Consider the following 20060-nt stretch of genomic DNA (forward strand, 5'->3'; position numbering starts at 1 on the left):
GTCTTACTGAGTATAACTTTGACCAGTTTAGTGTTTTTGGTATCCCACATCGTACTCCTTCTACCAATAATTCCTGGTAAATTCTTAACTTTTTATAATCTCCAGACACATTCGGATCCCACTCAGGATCTTCTCGCGGTACAAAATCATTTACTGTTCCCCGTGCTGCCCGTGGCAAAGTTCGAATTCTTTCTTTCGCTTTTTCCACCATCACCCTGAATACCATTTCCTTCTCTGTTGAATCCAGAATTGTATCTAACAATACCTGTAAATCATTCCAGTCCGGATTTTGAGTTTTTATAACCATTTTTATAATACGAGCTACCCGCTCCGGATTTTCTCGATATGTCCCAGCTGACTGTTTCCAGATTAATAAGTCATTAGGTGAAAATGGAACTTTCACCATAACTTTCCTCCTGTCTGCTCCAACTGCTTCCCGCAAAGGGGCCATCAATCTAGGGGGTGAGGGCGAAACGTCTGTCTCCCTTCCCCCTCCCCGTCTCTTTTCTCTACTCCTTCCCCTTTCTTTTCGCCCCCTCCGAGTCCGTTCTGCTAACGGAGTTCTATCAAAACCACATTCTCGCTCTCTCTCTTCCTCCTCATCCGAGGACGATTCTAGTGGGGGCACGGTGGGCGATCGTGCCCTCCCACGTGAAGAGAAACTATCTCCCGGGGGCGCACTTGGAGTTATGCTGGGGGAGACTAACAAAGACACATCTTCCTCTGGTTCTGAAAACCGTATTTTCCGCTCTTGACATCCTATACATTTATCATCCAGTTCTTTCAACACCAACATACCACATTCCTTTTGCCATCCAGTCTTATGTTTCAAATAATAAAATAAATCTAAATACGGTATTTCATCCCACATCTCATTCTCTCGTAAATATTGCATCAAGGGGGTTATAATTTCCGAAGTTAATGTACCATTCCTAGGCCACTGCATTCCTTCTGTCTCATATTGAGGCCATACATTATTACAATAATCAATCAATTGTCTCTTACTTAACTCTTGTCCGAAATTTCCTTCCTTCCAATGTTTTAACAAGCAACCAAGCGGAGAATCGCTAGGGATATCATTTTCTGCACAAGATAGTGCCCTAAAGGTTTTAAAAGGCATCATAGTCACACACACTGTACAATCACACAATAAACAGTACAATACGAACAGCAAACAGTACAATACAAATAGTAAACAGTTCGATACGAACAGTATAAACCAATACCTTCCTATACCAACTTGTCAAGTCTCGCTATGAGTGACAAGTGCTGGTTCAGCGCGGCTTTCGCCCCGTCTTACGACCAGCGCCTAGGCTTCCCAATAAAACCTTTGCCCAACCCAGCGGGTAAACTCACGGTCCCGTCTTATGGGCAGGCTCCCAACCAACAAACCTAAAGAATAAAGCACCTCCGGGCTTACCTGGATGGTTGTCCGGCAGGCGCGGGGTCGGGCACGGGTCGATGTCTCCCCAGAAATCACCTGGTTGCCGGCATGGAGTGGATCAGCTCGTGAGCCGCCCCAGCTACCCCCGGAGTCCCATCTGGGTCGCCAGAAAACTGTTGCCCGTAACGAAAACACAAACCAACAGAGTGCCGGTTTATGGGTGCTTTATTCGGGGCCCCGGGAACCTGAGGACTAGTGTCCCAAGTCAGGATTCCGAAGACCCTCATTTTCAGTTCAGTTTTTATACCTTTACACAAACATGTCTACGTGCAGTTCTCACTTGTAAGCAGTTACACTTAGTTACAAACACAAACTCATATTTCATACTGATAACAATTGGTAATCATCTACTTTTAATCATAAATCTGTTTAAGTTGTCCTACTCCATAGAAACCCCATAGAAACTGTTCAGCAAACCCTTACTGTATCTAAGGTAACAAATCGTTATATACATGCTTGGCTAAATCTTTTGATTATTGTTCCTACCTCTTTAGTACATTCCATTCTCACGAACAAGGCTGCTAACCTACTACTTTGGAGTGCTGCTCTCTAGGCCTACTCTCCTACTAAGCCTTAGCCATTCTACTACTAAATTTGAATCATTCTGCAACAAGGGGAGACCCCCTTTTCCTGAAAAAAAGACCTTATGAAAGCCCCAAGGTCTAGTCAACTTGATTAATATCTTTGTTCCAGAAACACTGCCAGCGTTGTCTTAGTTAACTCAGACTTGTCTTGTGAATCAGAAGCAAGGTTTCATGACTGTGGTGATGGGACAACTAATTCTATTGGCATGGAGAGACAGAACACCCTACAATGAGGGCATGTGAGCTCTGTCACAAGATACACACTGCCCGAGTCAACTGAAGCTGCCTGTAGTGGCTGGGACACTGCTGTGGGGAAAATACAGACAGAACTGCAGCATGAAGGTCTGAAGGTATTAGAAAAAGAATTGTAACAGGAGACACCTGAGGTACAGGTGTGACAGGATCTCTCCCTCACCAAACAATCAGCTAGGTCAGAGGACTGAACCATAAAGATCAAAGTGAGAATCTCCAGTCTCTGCCTGTGGCCCACCACACAGATCTAAGATGGAACTCAGGCAGACCTACCCACCATTCCTTGAAATTCTGGGTAGTAGCAGGTACCAGTAATGTATGTGGGTGGAACATGAGGACACGGAACTGGAATACAAGGTACACATATGTAAGACGTTTGCAGGAGAGTCGGGGTTTGAAGTTGGATTCACTGGGTCTTTGCCACACCATTCTAATGGAAACAATCACAGAGGCCAGTGAGGCAGAATCTCAATAACAAGTATTAATGGAGAAGGGATGATAGCTGAGCAAAATATCACCTTCTGAAGGTCCTGCTTGCAGCAGCGTTAAGGCACGGCCAACGTCGCTTCCAAGTGCATGCAGACTGGGTGGCAGCTCCCATGCAGGAGGCAGAGGATACAGATTCTGCATATCCTCTGAAATTAAGAGCACTAAGACTTTGAAAGATGTACTCCTGAATCCCAATATGTAATGATGAAATTTAAGAATAAGTAAAATGAATATAAGTTATTCCAAACCTCATTTTAGGCAGCAAAACAGTTCCCCTTCTCATTTAATCAGCTATTGATACAAATCTGGGAATATTCCAGCTGTTGTCACAAGCTTGGGGCCCCAGGCCACTTTCCAAGTATTTTCAGACACACATTCAGCAAACAAGCTCTTTCTCAGACTATGATTGTCAGTTAATCTTTTCTCTACGCCCCCCTCTTCCATTTTATTTCCCCCTTCTATACCCCCTTTTTTCATACATAGATAACATTCAACACATGTTTTTTTCTCTGTATCTGATATTACACAAGGGCAAAGCCTCTCCACCTTCGTTAAACAAAACTATTTCCTCTGGTGGGTTGGCCACCTGGAACATACAACATAAAGCTATGTTAGCAGGAATTAATGTGGTTTCTGGCAGGACAGCCAACAGTATCCTCGTTGGCACATCCTTGGTGGTAGTGCTGAACCCCCAGTGGGGTGAAAGGCAGGGTGAGAAGCATTCTGGAGTCATGTGGATCACAGGATTGAATCCAACGACTGAAAAAAAAAAAAAGAAAAATACAAAGACTGGAATGTGTAAAAAAAAAAGTGGAAATTAGAATTAAACTTGAAGTCTTTTAAGTAAAATTCTCTGAGAGGGTGTCACAGTGCAAGACCAGATTTATTGAACTTCTTTTTGGCACTCTTTTCCCCAGTGACTTAACCATACATTTAAACAAAAGACTTTATGTCTCCTAATGAGAGTAACATGGTATTCATGAGTCTAAATGTATTCACAGCAACTACACCCCAGCTACTCTTAGCAGTGCTACTAAAACTGTTCAACAGGACTAGACTGCAGGGGGTCATGCCCTTTTTTTGTCAGCTATTACTGCCAACACCAGACATGCTAATGGATGCCACTATTATATTCAGTAAGAATGGACACCACCAGTACCAAGGGCAGCTTCCACTTTTGTGCCTGGTCACACATAACTGGAAAACATTTCAGGCACCACTACTGGCATATATGTCCCTGCACTTCTGGAGTTTATTCATGATCACAAGTGTTTGTTGCAAAAGGAAATTGATGCTTTTGCTCTGGTTCCCTATAAAATTAAATAGAAAAATTAAATCACAAGCAGACAGAAAGTTAGGATCTTTTTTCAGCCATAATGCTAAGAAATCTGGATATCTATCTGATAAATCATATCATGACAAGTCTCCCCAGTGTAGATACCACAAATCAGCAATGTGAGGCAGCCTGTTCAACACTTCTGTTGCAAAAAAGGGCAATTTGAAATGAATGTCTGAAATCTGAAAAAGTTATTAATACTGGACCTGCATTTTGATAGAAAATAGTAAAGTTTTTAATTGGGAATTAGAATTACAGAAGAAACATTAGTCAAAACCCAGAAGAGACACACAAAAGAGAAGCAGATAGTTTTCAATGATCCGTATCTAAGGGGTTTAGCGGGACCTGAACAAACAACTTTTTTGCACTCAGACTAAAAGGCTTATCGAAAAGTTGCCGTATTTTTCACAAAGGTGTCAAAGTAGAAAGGTGAATTCTCAGCCTTAGCTCAATGTCATGCTGCAGTGAGTAAGGAAAGAACAAACACAAGCTTACAAATGCAGTTTGTTCTCTGGATCATGAAAGCCTGGCAGAACTCCAATGCTGGAGTAATGCCCAACCAGCACACCATTGCCTTTGAACTTCTAAAGCTCATGTTTTTCCTTTACTGTTTAACAACTAATTTAAATTCAATGCACAAATGGATTTCAAAAATAAACATAAGCAGCCAAAGTCTCAACATTTCATAACTACTCAGGTCATTGGCAACTGTTGCAAGTGGAAACTTGGAAAGCTTTGGTCACCGAGCTAAGGTCAACACTTCCAACAGCCTTGATGCCCTGCGTGCTTGTGTGTTGCTGGGGGCAGGTTGCTGAACACCTGCATTCCCACAGGCAGAGTATTTTGAGGCTTTGTACCTACAAAACTTTCACTTGTCTGGACCCAAGTTCCTTCAGCTCTGACACCGGCCCGTCAGGGCAGCGTGAGGACCTTCGTGGGACCCCACAGAAGTGCTCGCTTCCCTCCCCACGCAGCACTGCTGCTTCGCAGGACAAGCTGGGGGCAGCGCTGTCACATCCCTGGGGGGTTTCTGCACACTCTCCTGCAACTTCTACTCATCAATCACTAACCTCTCTGCTTTTTTGTTCTTTTTAGCCCATTTTTAGCCCATTCTATTGGCACCTGCTGAAGTTCCGCTTTTGGCACTTGCGTTCCCCACGATTCTGCTTGTGACAAACCGGTCGCGGGAAGGGGACCACAAAGGGGCTTCAGCTGCACTACCCCGCCAGACCCTGCTCGCTGCCTCCCCGACGCACTGCTCGGCTTCAGCGGGCAGCCCCCTCCCCACTGCGGCCATCGCGGCCGGCCCCTCACGGCCCCTCACGGCCCGCCGCGGCCCCGCCCCTCGCCGCGCGCCGGCGCCCCCCGGCCGCAGACCCCGCGTCTGATGCAATTCACTTCCCCCCTTGCTCTCGGCTGCCGGCCAATCACGAGCTCGTGTGGCCGGAGCGTCACGCCGTTCCGGCCAATGGGCGAGAGCCACGATGGTAGAAATCCGGGCGGGGCCGGGTGCGTCGCAGGGGGTTGTGCCGGTGGTGCCGGGCAGCGCGTCCGTTCCGCACCCGCCGCGTCCCGCCATGGCAGCGCTGCCCGGTGCCGCGGCCCCCCGGCTGCTCCTCATCCCCAGTAAAGCGGCCGAGGCCCCTGGCGCCGCGGCCGGCCGGCATCTTTCCGTTGTCTTGCCGGCAGGAGCCGACCCCGGCCTCGCGGGGCTGGAGGGCCCGCAGCCGGCCCGCAAGCGGCAGCGGCTCACGCACCTGAGCCCGGAGGAGAAGGCGCTGCGCAGGTGAGTGGGGGCAGCGGCGGGGGCCCCGCGGCTTCCACGCTTCCCCGTTGACGGCCGCCCTGTCCCGCAGGAAGCTGAAGAACCGCGTGGCGGCCCAGAGCGCCCGGGACAGGAAGAAGGCGCGGATGACGGAGCTGGAGCAGCAAGTGGTGGAGCTGGAGGAGGAGGTGAGGGGCTGGAGGAGGCGGTGAGGGGCTGGAGGAGGAGGGGGTGAGAAGGTGAGGGGCGGCCTCCCTGCCTCATGGCTCTCTGCAGAACCAGAAGCTGCTGCTGGAAAACCAGCTCCTGCGGGAGAGGACGTGTAACCTTGTGCTGGAGAACCAGGAGCTCCGCTGCCGCCTGGGTTTAGATGCTCTGAAGACGGAGGAGGAGGAGGGCGGCGAGTCGCAGGTGAGTCGCCCGCCGCGCTGCTGGTGTGTCCGCCCCTGCCCTGAGCAGAGCACACCGAGAGCTGCCCCGCTCCCGGGGTAACCCCAGTGCTGTGAACAGGGATGTGCCAGAAACACCCTTGTACTCCAAATGGAAGTTCTGAAGTCGAACAGGTGCCAAGTGGGTAGTGTGGGAGATAACAAGGTGACTAGTTCCAAGCTGTTTTGAGATAATTTCATCTGTTTCTCTATGCTTTGTTATAGAAGGGAAATAAAAACTGTTACAGTCATGTAGGTCTGTCTCAAAAGAATGGTGTATGGGGGAGGGTGTCAGGCTCCCGTTTAAAAGTGGCAAACAAAATAAATCTGCAAGTGTACGGAAGCTTCAGCTTTGGAGGTTGCTACGGCATAAGCAAGTGGAGAATCTCATGTTGGAAGCCTTTGCGGGAAAAACGTAGTCTTCAGGATTATGTGCTGTACTGCCTGCCAGAACACTTGTGGTGACTGAATTTTTTCCTTGGCACAGGTTGTGAAGGAATCACAGGTGGATGAGATTAGATTGGTGACCGGGTCCGCTGAGTCCGCAGCACTCAGACTACGTGTTCCTCTGCAGCAGGTGCAGGCCCAGCAGTCACCATTTCTGATGGCTTCCACGTGGATTCTGATGGCAGTGACTATTCAGACTCTGAGGTGAGCATCCATTCCTATGCAAACTGCCCGTGAACTTCAGAACCACTGTGGATTTAAGACTAGTAGTTTAATTTCTTGATATTAAATAATTTTATGATTTTTCCATAGTTTCCTTGTTCTTCCAAGTCTTGGAATGCCATATCTGTGGCTCAGAACAGCTGTATTAGGCTGTATCTAGTGAGTACAGGAGTTAAACAAAACCCCCAAAAAAACCAGCCCAGCCTTCTGAACTTGGTCACAGGCAGGTCTGCCTAAGCTGGGTTCTGGTCTGTGCTCTGTGTAGCCAGCAGGTACTGTGGTGGTAGCACTTGATGTGTCCAGGATCTCCAAGAGTTTCCAGTAGTGGCTGTGAATCTCAAATGCATGTAGAATTCTGTGGGGATTGCCAGTACCCTTACAAAAAAGTTAATGGACAAAGAATGACTGCACAGTGGAACACATTTCCCAGAGAGGTTTTGGAGTCTTCTTCACTAGAGATATTCAGGAACTGGCTGGATGCAATCCTGTGCTATGTGCTCTAGGCTGACCCTGCTTGAGCAGGGATGTTGGACCAGATAACCCACTGTGGTCTGTTCCAACCTGATGGATTCTGTGATTGTGTGAATTTCTGAAAAACAAGTAGCTGCCTTAACTGTGTGTTTGATGGTGTTCTTGGTAAAACAACTGTGATTGTGTTTAGTGTATTTTAATTTCTGCATGGGGGTTAATACATACCACAACTGGTGCTTTGCTGTAACAGAAACAGGCTGTCTTTCTAAAATAGTATTTCATTCTGCAGCCTGATCTCCTGTTGGGCTTTCTGGACAGTCTGGACCCAGAGATGTTTCTCAGATGTGCCGATTCAGAGTCAATGTGCCTGGAAAAGCTGGAGGAAGAGATCTCTGGAGAAACAAATTCCATATCAACCTCCCTCTCTCCATCTTTGGGGTCCCCATCAGCTAAGCTGGAGGCCATTAATGAACTGATAAGGTTTGATCATGTGTATACAAAGCCCCTAATACTGGAGATTCCTGTTGAAGCAAGCAACCAAACCAATATGCTAGTGAAAATTGAGAAAGAATCTCTCTCTTCATCTGAAGACAAGGCTATCCCTGAGGTCCCAGTGTCTGTGAAGGAGGAACCTGTAGACAACTTCATGCCTGAACTGGGCATTTCTCATCTGCTTTCTTCTCATCATAGCCTTGAAACCTCAAACTACTTGTTGGATGCCTGTAGTGACTCTGGGTATGAAGGATCCTTGTCACCCTTCAGTGACATGTCCTCTCCACTTGGCACTGACCACGTGTGGGAGGACAGCTTTGCTAGTGAACTCTTTCCCCAGCTGATCAGTGTCTAACTTGGTAGTGTTAACTCCCCTTGGGTAACTGTCCTGGCAGATATCAGTATATGCCCCTTTGGGGTGTGTGTGTGGGGGAAATCAAGTATATTCAGAAAAGTGTTGCTCTCTTCTACCCACACTAGTAGATGGAGTGATGGTATGAAAAAAACACAGGGTGTCCTGCCCTGCCCCCCATCAGTATTGGCTTATGAGGGAGGAAACTTTTGTTTCTCAATAACTTGCTAATTCTGTATGAGCCTGAAAATGTTGAATTTGTTTTACATTTAAAATTTTAACACCAAAAACTGCAGTGGGATATTCATGTATAGACAACTGGGGTAAGACTTTAATAGTCTCTACATCTTACAGCTTTACTATGTAAATGCTTGTTTTCCATTTGCTATGTAGAGTTGCTTTCTCCATTTAATATTTAACTGTATTGGTGCAATTAAAATGCAGCGCAGCTCACTGACCCTTTTTTGATTTAGATCTCAGTGGGGTGGGGGGAGTATCTGGGCCTTAAGTTTAGAACTTAAATTTAGGTCCCTCAGTGTCTTATCCCACCACAATGCACTGAGGAGCAGCACTTGCATGGTGTCTGTAGCTGGATGCTGTAGCAGTTTCTTCTGGATGTGGTAGAGGGGTTTGTGTGAGAGCCAGAGCTGCTACAGCAAAACCTTCAGCCTCAATAAGGAAAGGGGGTGGCAGGAGCTTGAAGTCTGAATAAAGTCATGGTGGTGTCGCCCTGGTGTGGCCAGTAATGCCAACCAAAGTGCTCAGTTGGAGGGGAGCTGGGGGTGAGACAGACATGGGGTGAAAAAGGTGCAGATTCTGTGTTGCCACAGGATATTCTGAAGCATCAAATGAACTTCACAGAGAGAATTTCAAATATCACAGCAGGGCTTTTTGTTGTCCGCATCCATTTGTTCCAATGTCACAATATTAAAAACACTTGGAGAGAGAGAAGAAACTGAAGTTTTATACTGAGAGAGCTGTTGCAGGTGTTTGCACAGCTGCTCTTGGTTTCAGTGCTATTTCATGTTTTGCATCCAATTTTGACAAAAATAACTTGGGGTGGGCAGGAAGGGAAATGGGGGATGGTATGGGAGGGTTTTGGTCACTAACATTCAAGGAGATAGCACTGCTTTGGATTACAAGTTTCTTGTAATAAAGCATTCCAACTGAATAGTGGATAGAGACTACAGCTATGCAATGTAACGAATTTAGATTAAATATGCAAGTAGTCAGAGAATAGCTTGCTTTACTTTCAATCTGGCAAATAGGGATGACTGCAACAGGACCTTAAGTATCAAATAAATTGTTGTGAGTCCAAAAAGCAAACAGAAGTGAGGATTTGATCTGTAGTTTTCCATTACTTTTGTTAGTATTATTGGAACTTCATATCACACTAAATTAATTTCTTAACTAGTTCAATAGATGAGTAAACGTAGTAATTGATGGAACTGTCTCTGTTCAGTGCTGTGGTATATGTCGGCAATGTGTGTGTTCCTGTGAGTTTGATATTTGGAACTGAGTCACTGCAGGCACAGCCCATTCCTGTACAAGGCTCTTGCTTATTTTTGTGTCTTCAGGAGCTGATCCCAATTGTAGGGTGAAGTGGAAGTTTTAGTCATATGCACAGTCTTCTCTATCTCAGGTTATCAGCGATGTTTCTCAGTCTGGTTTCACTTTTGATGGTTTAGCATTACAGTTGTATTTTCTGTGCACCTTAAAGCTACAGTGACTAAACTGTAGTAATGCAGCAAGAAATGGTGCCAGCAAAATGGCTTCACTGAGCTTTCAAGAACCTGCCTGGAAAACTTTAATCTCCACCTGTGTGTATTTGCAAAGAATGTGTCTCCAGCCTTTGTTTAAAGGTGTAGAAATTCTGTCATGAAGAAATCTGAGGGGAACAAGAAGGCCAAAACTGAAGGGTAAGAAGTAGCATAGGGCTCAAAGACACGTTACCACCTGATACCTGCAAAATTGTTGGTACTTTGCCAGCAATGCTTATGCAGTTGCTTTTGGTTTTTTTCATGCTAGCTCAGATTAAGATACAGCAACATTAACTGCCAGGATGAGGAAGAGTGGAGATGAAGAAAAGTTAATGTGAACTCTTTTGGCAAACTGCTTAAGAGAGGAACTTGTGCTCATTGCACCATGTTTCATGAGGAAAATGTGACCTTTGTTTGTAATGAATAAGGAAGTTTATGGTTCTTACATTCAGTTTTTGATACACCATTACAAAGGCAGGGCCCGGTATCATATGCACGCTTCATAATTACTAAATCCAAGAACTCAGTAAGAATAATTTGGCTGGAACTGAAGACAAAAATAGGGCCACCTTTCACCAAATTATAGAGGCAGAGAAAAACAGTTGTCTTTAACACAAAAAAACCCAAACACCTGAAACACCTGGAAAAGCTGTCTAGGCAGGAAATGGCTGAAGGCAATTTGTTAAACTGAAGACAAGGTGGTGGAAGCACTGAGACCTGCTACCACCATGTCTGACAGACATTGAAGTCCAACAGCTGTATGTGAATGATATGCTGAAAGAAATACGAATACATGCAAGACATGGCCACCTTAAGCAAAATATCCTGTACCAATTATCAGCCTTGCCTGTGCTTAAGCCTTCAGCAAGAAAACCACCAGCAAATCCAGCTTTGTAAAGGACTGCTTCAGACAACATTGAGAATGAAACAAATGATACCTCTGCTGCATATGAGTTTCCTTTGTTCTTAAGCCAGCCAAACTGCAGTTCTCAGCTCCTAGGCAAGGTTCTGCTCCAGTAATTATTCTGAGTCAGTGGTTTAAGAAAGATCAGTGCTCACAATTTTGAGATTTTAAATTGCTTTGATTCATTCGAGTAGTTGGTGGTGGTTTGAACCAGCATTTTGAGTAAAGTGTAGTTTGATAGCTGCACACATAAGCTTTTTTGAGTACTCTGTGAACTTAATTCAATTTACAAGCCTGCCCTAGAGCAGCCAAGTGCTTTGAAGCCAAGGCTGTGCCCACAGCAGGGACAAGGAGCAGTGGGGGCATAATTCCCTTTTCTCCTCTGTCATTGCAGCAGCTCCCTGTTGTCACTGACAGAGAGCACCGTGATCCTCAGAACCGTCCGTGGGCAAAAGGCACGGGATGTGTGGTATGGAGCAGAAAGCTGCTGCCTTCTGCTGGAGGAGTAACTCCTCTGCAGCACGTCCGACCTCTGCAGGCAGGGAAAGCATGTCTGTCCTGTGGCTCAAAACACCTCGGGGTGGGGAGTAATCAGACACTGGAACAGGCTGCCCAGGGAGGTGGTGGATTCACCGTCCCTGGAGGGTTTTAAGACTGGATGTGGCACTTACTGCCATGGTTTAGTAACCACGGCAATGTTGAATCAAGGGTTGGACTCGATGATCTCAGAGGTTGATTCTGTGATTGGTGTCCCTGGCTTTTCTCCTCCAACAGGCTGCTCTGAAAGGCCGGCAGACCTGTCATTCTGTTACCCCGCTGCCTTCCTTCAAATCTGCTTGTGTGACTGTGGGTCTTCTCCCCAGGCAGCTCGTGTCGGTGCCCGTGGGTCTCTGGAGAGCTAGACCTGGGCCCATCGGTGTCCTGGCCGTGAGGGGGATGCCAGGGATGCCTGGGCCTGTCCTGGAGCGTGAGGGGGATGCCAGAGGCTTAACACACAATTCCCAACGGGGCCTGTTCCCGGTGCCGGATCCCGAGGCCCGCCCTGGGGCGGGACCAGCGGGTGCGCAGCCACAGCCCCGCCCGCCTCCCGCGCCGCCTCAGCCCCTCGTGCCGCCGCGAGGAACCGATTTTCAACGGCTCAAAGAATTCAAGGAAAACTGTGTGACCGTCACATTTCCATCCCGCTTGGAAGGGCTGTTTAACATCCAAACCCTGCAAAAATGCTCAGGGACATAGTATTTACACTGTTTTGCTTCCTCTTTTTCAACTTTACAGTTCTATCCTGGCATGCTTTATCCTGACTTACTGTGAGCACTGGGTTCAAGACAAACTGTTATTATTGAGATCTCTTCCACTGAAAACACACAACTAGTTCCTGTTGGGCATCTAGAAGCCTAAAAGCATTCAGAATTTCTATAAGCACTAGTATTTATTTTTTACTAGAATCAAGTCCACTTAAGTGCTACCGAGGCAGGGTTTTTTTTAATATATGTATTTATGTAGTACATGGAACTTCCACAGATGAAAGTGTGAGAATCTAAACTCTCACCCAAGGATCTTTAATCTGAGATCTTCCTGTAGTTGAGAGATGCCAAATTAAACTGAACCCAGGCAAAGCTGGGGTAGCAAGGGAAGGGTAACACATGCAGGGAGCAGGAGCTCTCACATTGCAGCACGCTTCCTTGGGTGACTGCTCGGACTTCTGGAGTCCTACTTGCCTCACAAGCAAGGATCCAGACCCAGTGGTTCACAAGGGTTACATCTGCATTTGATTAAATAAATGATCCATGACACAAGCCACACATCTGCTCTAGCTGACTGATACAAGACATAAGCCCTGGAATAATTACAAGCCCAGTTCCAAGCCCATGCCAAAATAAATTCTGTCCCTTGATACCCCCCCTTTTGCTTTGTCAGAGGCTCCCAAGGTTTTCACTTTTATTGGGAATGAAACACAGTCATCTAAAAAATATTTCAGAAAATTTATTGAAAACTGACATACAAAGGGTGATTTGGTCCCAAGAGAAGACAGACCAGAATCGGATCTTCCATATTTCAAAATAAGTTTTTTTCTAATACTGCATCACATTTGCCATCCCGCTCGTGAACAGCATTAATAAAAGTCTTTTAAGGAAGCCAACAACAACAAAACTCACAAATACAGAAGTCTGAAAATGCCCAGAGCTTGATCTCCCATCCCCTCTCCAAGTGATCGCTATGGCAAGGATCTTGCTCGGTCCTCCTGGCACTCGGTTCCCACTGTAGCTCACCTTCTCCTCCCCCATCAATTTAAGCAATTCAACCCCACTGTCTCCTATCACAAGGGCAGAAGTGAATTATTAAAAAATGAAAGTAAAGGTTTTCTACCAAAGCAAAATTCTTGGAGAGTTTTTTCCCCCATCTCCTGGTCTTTGTCAATAGTCCACCACTATATTCTTGTTTCAGATGGCAGAATAATGGGTCAGTGAAGCCCTATTGGCATCAAACAATTAGAAGGAAAGACGTCTCTGAAAGTCAACCTTTGGTACAAACCTAACAAGAAAAAAGTATGCTTAAAAGGCATCTACAAAACTTTCTTATTCTGCAAATCTGATATGCAATTTGTCACTTTTTGAGAGGAAAACAACTGCATCTAGATTTGATGTATTTAGGCTTCTTAAAGTTTTTTTTACTCCTCTGTTGCAATTTCAGTGTTGCTGAGATGGTTGCATCAAATTCTTGAAATTTTTATCCTTTCTTCTCAGTTTATTTAGGATTCAGAGCTTTCAGCTAAAATACTTCCAACCTTGAACTTTCACTATAATCCTGCAAGCTGAAAGCCAGTTAATTAGCTGGAGGCATCACATTTTCTACCTGCAGTGACTACAGCCTTCTCCAAACTGCATTGCTTTACTTTATACTCAAGCAGTGGAGCACATCAAAGGCTGTAGATTTTAAGCACAGCTTAATAATACATGGGGAATTGTACACAGTTCATGCAAGAGATTTATAGCAGACCTTGAAATGAAATTAGACATAGCAAGATTGGAGAATGTGTGCAGCCTATGTAATAAACCTTCAGAATGGTACTGGTTTCCAGAGTAATACTATTCAAATGTTGAAATGTTTTTAGTGAAGCTCTGAAAGGTTTTATTGAGAGACAGAAAATTTCAACCAACCTTTGACAAAAGCTGAAAGAAACAGGACTTAACAAATAGGGTTATCTTTTGAACAACCAAAAGGAAACAAAGGATTTATGCAAAAAGAGAAGCTTGATTTTAAACTATCAGCTATGTGTTAACAGTAAAGAATATCATCACAAAGATTATCAACCAGCTGTGCAATGGAAGAGTAGCTTTTCTTATGTGAGCAGTTGCATTACTGTATACTTGTGCCTTTATGTTAGCAAGATGTCAAAACTAGACTGGCTGTAGGACTCTGAACTGAACCTATTACTTGGAAAGGAATTTCTTATGTGAAGCCCCAATTCAGGTATCTCTGAGAAAGCTCAAGGACTCGGGAACAGAAGGTAAGATTGTCTGCCTTGTTTAAGGGTTTCAAGCAAAATGGAACTGCTGTGCATTGGGAAAAGGTACAATGGCTCATTGTGGATTCCTTTCCTTGGCATCCTAAGCAGGGTACAAAATTCTTTTGGCATATGTCTGTATAAACAATGTGACACTGTGTTAAATGGCACATGTTCTGGCTTAAATTTTAAGTCTACATTCTCTTGGGAAAAAGACAAGCATCTTCTTCACCTCACCACTAATGCCAGCAGTCTCAAAGGCTGGGACTTGGCTACAGACAATAATAAGCATTTGACCCTCTTTATGCCAGAAAGCAGCTCCCTGTCATCTGATTTACTTACCACGTTTATCCAAATTAAAGGATGCCATTTATTTAATTATAAGTTAACAGTGTCTTCAATGGACTTTCCGACTTGATGCATACAAAGAATCTCAGCACAATGTAAAATGTGAATCTCTTGGCTCAGAACCACTTTTATCCTAACTTTGCATCATTTGGGGAGGGGGACATAAAACCCCAGAAACACAATTTAGAAGCCAATGAACCAAAGATGACTGAGGTTAGCAGGTATCCTGCAAGTTAGAAGCTGGCTTTACTTTCTACAAAGACTTTTGCTGTAATATTCCATTCCTACCACCCCACAGGATGTATAATTTCTACATTTGAGTTTACATCAAGTCCAAACCAGCCACAGATGAAATAATGTGAAAAGCTGTATTACCAAAGGGATTGCTTTTTTTATCTGTGACTAGATTCAAAAGTATTTCTTCCTTTACATACCCTTTTGTAATTCAAATTAAACCAACTGGCCAAGCATAGTATGTGCACCAAAATCTTAATGGCTCAGTAAGTGAAAGACACGGCTTAAGCCACAGTTACATTCAATATTTAGATTTTATACTTTACCAAGGGCAATTAAGAGGATATTTCACCATTAAGCAAGATGGAAAGCTACTTCCTTGTTCCAAAGGCCTCTGGATTACCTTTTTAGTAAAAATAACAATATTTAACAGACTGGAGTACAGAAATCTTGGGGTGTTTCCTGGCCAAACCATGTCCTTACGATTGTTAATAAGAAAACAAAAACCAAATAATATAACTTCAGATTCACACATCAAACCAGAAAGAATAAAAAAACACCAACAAAAAGCATCAGAAGCTCACCACTTCCAATCTAAAATCTGGCATCTACAACTCCATTTCTTCTTCTGCACACCCAGATATTCCCAAACTAGCATACGGATCTGGAGACATGGCAGTCTGTTGTGATTCAGGGAACGTTTCAGTCTGTGGGTCAAAAGGAGCTCTCGGTGTTGGCTGCTTAGTTTGACACCCTTCTGTACTCTGCTGCTTGAAGTTCTTAACAGAAACAGACTTCAGTTTATCTGTCAGAGTTTCAGGAAGAGGTTTCCAAAGCACCAGCTCCATAGAAGGACGGCTCCTAGAAGGGGATGGAGTTTCAGTTAAATTAAACTTCTCCAAGCACAGCTGTTAAATGCAGAAGACCAGAGAGTATCTTCATCCTTTGAGCTAGCCTGGAACTATATTCCAGAAGCCATATGCCTTTCCCCCCCCCCAATTAAGTTTCCTCTTCCTTAACTAGTTCCATTACTTCTAGTCCTAACCCTGTATTTTCTCTCTTTTCTTTAGCACAAAACTTGATGACCACTGTTGGTCACACTTCAGGATTTTCTCATTTTGAAAATTCATATACATAAAACTAAAGCTTATAATGGTTTAATCAACAAATTTCTCTCTGTAGAAATGAGGAGTACAAAACAGACACTTGGTGACCACTATGGTTATACTTATTTCTCTTTTACATTAGGACAGTTTTTCCTACTTTTGACAGATGAATGGTCTGTTATACAATTTTGGCTGCATCATGCAGTAAATTAAGGACATCTCCACAAATATGAGACGGGGTCTTTCTTTTCATTTGCATGTGTTAGCTACATAGCACCATTATTTCCTCCAGAACTTACATAGACTCTATTATTTTCTTTGTCAGGACTTCACCAAAATCCCTCTTCATCCCTTTTTTAAGGGTATCTGACAGGATAAGAGTGGGCAGATTGCTAACATTTCCATCAGCATGAACTTCCTCATCTTCATCAATTATCCTAGGAACGGAGGGGGAAGAGGGAGATAAACACTATTGAGCATACTGTTATCAGGCACATCCACTGCAGACTACAGTCACATCTACGTGCACTGCACTGGGCACATCTCTGACCTAGGCTGGGTACCAGAAGCAGCGGGGCTGTGTTAACATGAATCTCTCTAGGGCCAAAATACCCTGAGAATAACTGTTACCACAGAAGCAGCTCGAGCAGCTATGCCACTTCTGGTACCTGAGCTGGCTTTGTTATCCCTGTGTTACCTCAGCAGTGTCAGTGCAAACATACACTGAGAGAAAATAAATAAATTCCCTTCAGGGGAAACTGTATGATTCGGTCACATTACATGAGTGAGTCTCAGCTATGCAGTAGCTTCACCTGCTCAATTCCCCATGTCTGAACTTTAAGAATTATTGCAGAGGTACTGAATGCAGTGCTTTACTTTTCACAGCATTGTGCCAGTTTCTGAGATTAAATCAGTACAAAATGTTGAAGCATTCAGAAAAAAATGGAGGCATCTTCTTTGGCTCTGGTAAACCTTTTGTAGCAAATTTAGCAGAGCAGCTGGGAAGGATGGGGAACAATCCTCTGAAAAGTCCAAAGAAGACATGGGCAGATAATAAAGACATACATCACTACTCTGATTTACCCATGAAAAAAAACGTTCTAACAGTACCTTGTTCCCCCTCACACATCATCTATGGAGTAATAATCTAAAAAAGAAAAATCTTCTTTTAAAATTTCTGTAACTTTTGGCTTTTCTTATCATTAGCAGTGGTCATTTTGGATATTCCAGAGTACTAGTTCAGCTGCAATCAACTGATACACACATATGCCATTCCCAGAAATCTTTTGAGGGCCAGAACACACAGTACATTTATTAAATGACCGCAGTAGTCTCCCTATGGCCACCCCATCACCCCACATCACACCATCAGCAAGGTGAACCTCAGCCTTACTGCATATGTGCAGAGAGACCTCTCTGGTTCATGCTGCTCTCTACACTGACAAATTCAGATCTACCTTAAGTATTAATCACAGAACAAGCTGCAGTTGGTTGAAAAAAAGCTGAGCTCAAGTCTGACCAGATAACTGGTTAAAATTTGAGCTCTGGATACTCACGGAAGAGCATTACACCCCATTACAATATATTGATGCTGCATAATGACTGTGATCAGGGGTTATTTAGTCAGCATATTCTGCTCTAGCACCCTCGATTTCAAATCACAGTATCAGCCCCAAGACTCACAGGACCATACGTAGCTTAAAAAGAAATCAGTTGAACAGAAGGTTCACCTCAAAAACTCACAGCAGTGTTATCACACTGCTAAGTGCTAGATTTACCCCTGAATTCCCACCAGAAAAGGGAAAGCTCAGCAAAGCCAGTCTACTCAATCCCTGCATTTACCTGTCCTCAATTTCCTGAAGTTTCCTGCGAGCAACCTCGCATTGCTGTTCCCCCATTGTCTGATCCATTTCTTCACAGGGAATTTCTAACATGGCAGTTTCAGGACCGCTGCCACCACACTGACTTGCTACCTCCCCAGCTGCCTGCTGACCTGCACAGAGAATCCATTCTTCAGTGTTGGGATTCAAAGGGCAATTTTTGGCTCCTGTCAGCCTCTTCTTCCGCACAGGACAACTAGGAAACAAAACAAGTTTACAACTGTCAGAGAAGAAATCCTACAGAAAGTCATGTGCATTTCAACAGCTTTGACACACTATAGCAGCACAACCTCAACAAAGAAAAGAAACCGTGTTGCTCTCAGTGAAACATGAGCGCCCATGCAAGAAAATCAGTGCTACGCAACTGATTAGGTAACGTAAATGGATTCAGGTTCATGTGCAGTTCAGGAGAAGAGTTCCAAATGGAAACTGTGATAGAAGTTCCCTTCCTGTTTGCATTGTAGATGAGATGCGCTCAGATGTTTTAGAAAACAAAAAGCAAATTAAGATGTTTCAGGCTATAAAAGACAAATTAATTTACCCTTCTGCCTCTTCTTCTAGCTTATGTTTCTTTCCATAGCGCACAGAGACACTGCAAAAGAAAAACAAATAGTTATTTAGCTTCTAATCATATCTTCCAGTGACACTGATATTGTAAAACAATATTCTCCTCCCTTTTAAAATTTCACTTGCAACTAAGAGCAACAGTTGCAGTACATTACCAGCCATAAAGGGAATGGAAGCGTTGGACAAAAAATGACCACTTTGTTCCAAAGGAAGTCAAAGGCAGATATAATTGCTCAGTTCTCGGAGCAGAATTCCATGCTAATTTCTCCTCCTTTACATTATTTTTTTCCACAAGAGGTAAGATCAATTTTTGCTAAAATTCAACTGCTTCAAGAAGCAACACATGATCCAATTCGAATCTGTTAGTACAACGTATCACAGGGACATACTCACATGTGACTAAACCACAACATTTTATAGAACAATTTAAGGGTTTTGTGCTCACATATGAGAAAGAACAAGTTTAAAGATAAATAAATAAAAAACCACATGAGTTTAAAACCATGTGAAGATCCTGGTACAGTCGATCACCTTTCTTGCCTTTTAGAAGGCTCCTTCATCCCGCACTATCGAGCTTCAGGGCCGTAAGACAAGCGCAATACAATTCTAATCCCTACCACTGAAACGCTGCTAGAAGGAAACAAATTCCACCCCGCCTCGCAAAGCATCGCTGTTTGACACTGCCGGCCCTCCGGCCTCGACCCCGAGGGAAAGGTTTGGCACTCACTGGCTGCGGCTCCTGGTGAAGGATCCCACCGGGGCCGCCGTCAGCCCCTCGTTGTGGCTCCCGAGCGCGGCCAGGGAGGCCAGGTCGAAGCCGCTCTGCAGACAGAGGCCGGAGGATCCGTCGGCGCCGTCGTTTCCGATCCCTGCCATGACCATCCCGGGTGGCTGGAGGCGGCCGTGGCCGCCGGCTCCGGGCTGCGGCCCGTGGCGGTCCGGGGCAGCGGCCGGAGCCGGGGGGAGCTCCACGGCCGGGCCGGCCGGGATGCCCTGGAAGGATCTGCCGAGCGCTGCCATTTCCTGCTGCGGGGGAGAAAACGCGTGTCAACGCCACGGTCCGCGCCGCGGGACCCTCCGGACCGGCCCGAGGTGCTCCCGCGCCGAACCGCCCCCGCCCGCAGCGCTCACCCGGCCCGGGCCGGGCCCGCAGCTGGAGCCGCCACCAGAGCCCGCGTCCTTTCCAGGCCTTTCGCCGCGATCAGAGAAGGATCCGCGAGCACTGTGGGAGTCGTAGTCCCGGGCGCTCTGGGAGTTGTAGTCCCGGGCGCTCTGGGAGTCGTAGTCCTGGGCACTGCGGAGGCTGCGGGCGCTGTGGGAGCTGCAGTCCGGGGGGCGCAGTCCCGGCCGTGGCCATGCGGGCCGTGGGGTCCCCGCTGTGGCCGTGGGGGCCCTGTCGCGACTGTGGGGGCCGTAGGTCCCCTGCCACAACGGTGGGGAGACCCGACCCCCGACCCCCGACCCCCCCCCCCCC

At 45.4% G+C, this 20060-nt stretch overlaps 2 protein-coding genes and 1 long non-coding RNA gene across 4 annotated transcripts; 1 reads left to right on the forward strand and 2 right to left on the reverse strand.

Annotated features, from left to right (window-relative positions):
- Window positions 1-3034: 3034 nt before the first annotated feature.
- On the reverse strand, window positions 3035-5168 carry LOC116795980. Its single transcript, XR_004360213.1, has 2 exons — window positions 4967-5168; window positions 3035-3528 (listed from the first exon to the last, which is right to left on the reverse strand). It is a non-coding gene; the product is annotated as an uncharacterized LOC116795980 (long non-coding RNA).
- Window positions 5169-5667: 499 nt separating this feature from the next.
- On the forward strand, window positions 5668-8740 carry XBP1 (X-box binding protein 1). The gene is given in 6 exon segments (XM_032706035.1): window positions 5668-5891; window positions 5962-6058; window positions 6147-6281; window positions 6786-6839; window positions 6842-6949; window positions 7728-8740. Coding segments are annotated over 6 exon segments (1161 nt in total). The 5' UTR covers window positions 5668-5682; the 3' UTR covers window positions 8286-8740.
- A 4169-nt stretch (window positions 8741-12909) lies between these two features.
- Window positions 12910-20032, reverse strand: CCDC117 (coiled-coil domain containing 117). 2 transcript variants are annotated; one of them, XM_032705430.1, is made up of 6 exons: window positions 19718-20032; window positions 19314-19612; window positions 18561-18611; window positions 17982-18215; window positions 16439-16576; window positions 12910-15894 (listed from the first exon to the last, which is right to left on the reverse strand). In XM_032705430.1, the coding sequence occupies exons 2-6, from the start codon at window positions 19604-19606 to the stop codon at window positions 15642-15644; spliced, it is 969 nt and encodes a 322-aa protein (XP_032561321.1). In that variant the 5' UTR covers window positions 19607-19612; window positions 19718-20032; the 3' UTR covers window positions 12910-15641. The 2 variants fall into 2 exon arrangements, with proteins under 2 accessions (XP_032561321.1, XP_032561320.1); XM_032705429.1 differs by lacking the exon at window positions 16439-16576 and having other exon boundaries at window positions 19718-19864.
- Window positions 20033-20060: the final 28 nt, after the last annotated feature.

This window comes from Chiroxiphia lanceolata, chromosome 18 (assembly GCF_009829145.1).
Source record: "Chiroxiphia lanceolata isolate bChiLan1 chromosome 18, bChiLan1.pri, whole genome shotgun sequence".
Taxonomy (NCBI): Eukaryota; Metazoa; Chordata; class Aves; order Passeriformes; family Pipridae; genus Chiroxiphia; species Chiroxiphia lanceolata.

What these genes read in the sequence shown, in the direction of transcription:
- CCDC117 (XM_032705430.1), bottom strand. Translation starts at nt 19,606, where the DNA reads ATGGCAGCGCTCGGCAGATCCTTCCAGGGCATCCCGGCCGGCCCGGCC. An exon ending in TTCACCAGGAGCCGCAGCCA is followed by an intron (nt 18,612 to 19,313) that starts GTGAGTGCCAAA and finishes TTTCTTTTGCAG; the next exon opens with TGTCTCTGTGCGCTATGGAA. An exon ending in CTAGAAGAAGAGGCAGAAGG is followed by an intron (nt 18,216 to 18,560) that starts GTAAATTAATTT and finishes TTTGTTTCCTAG; the next exon opens with TTGTCCTGTGCGGAAGAAGA.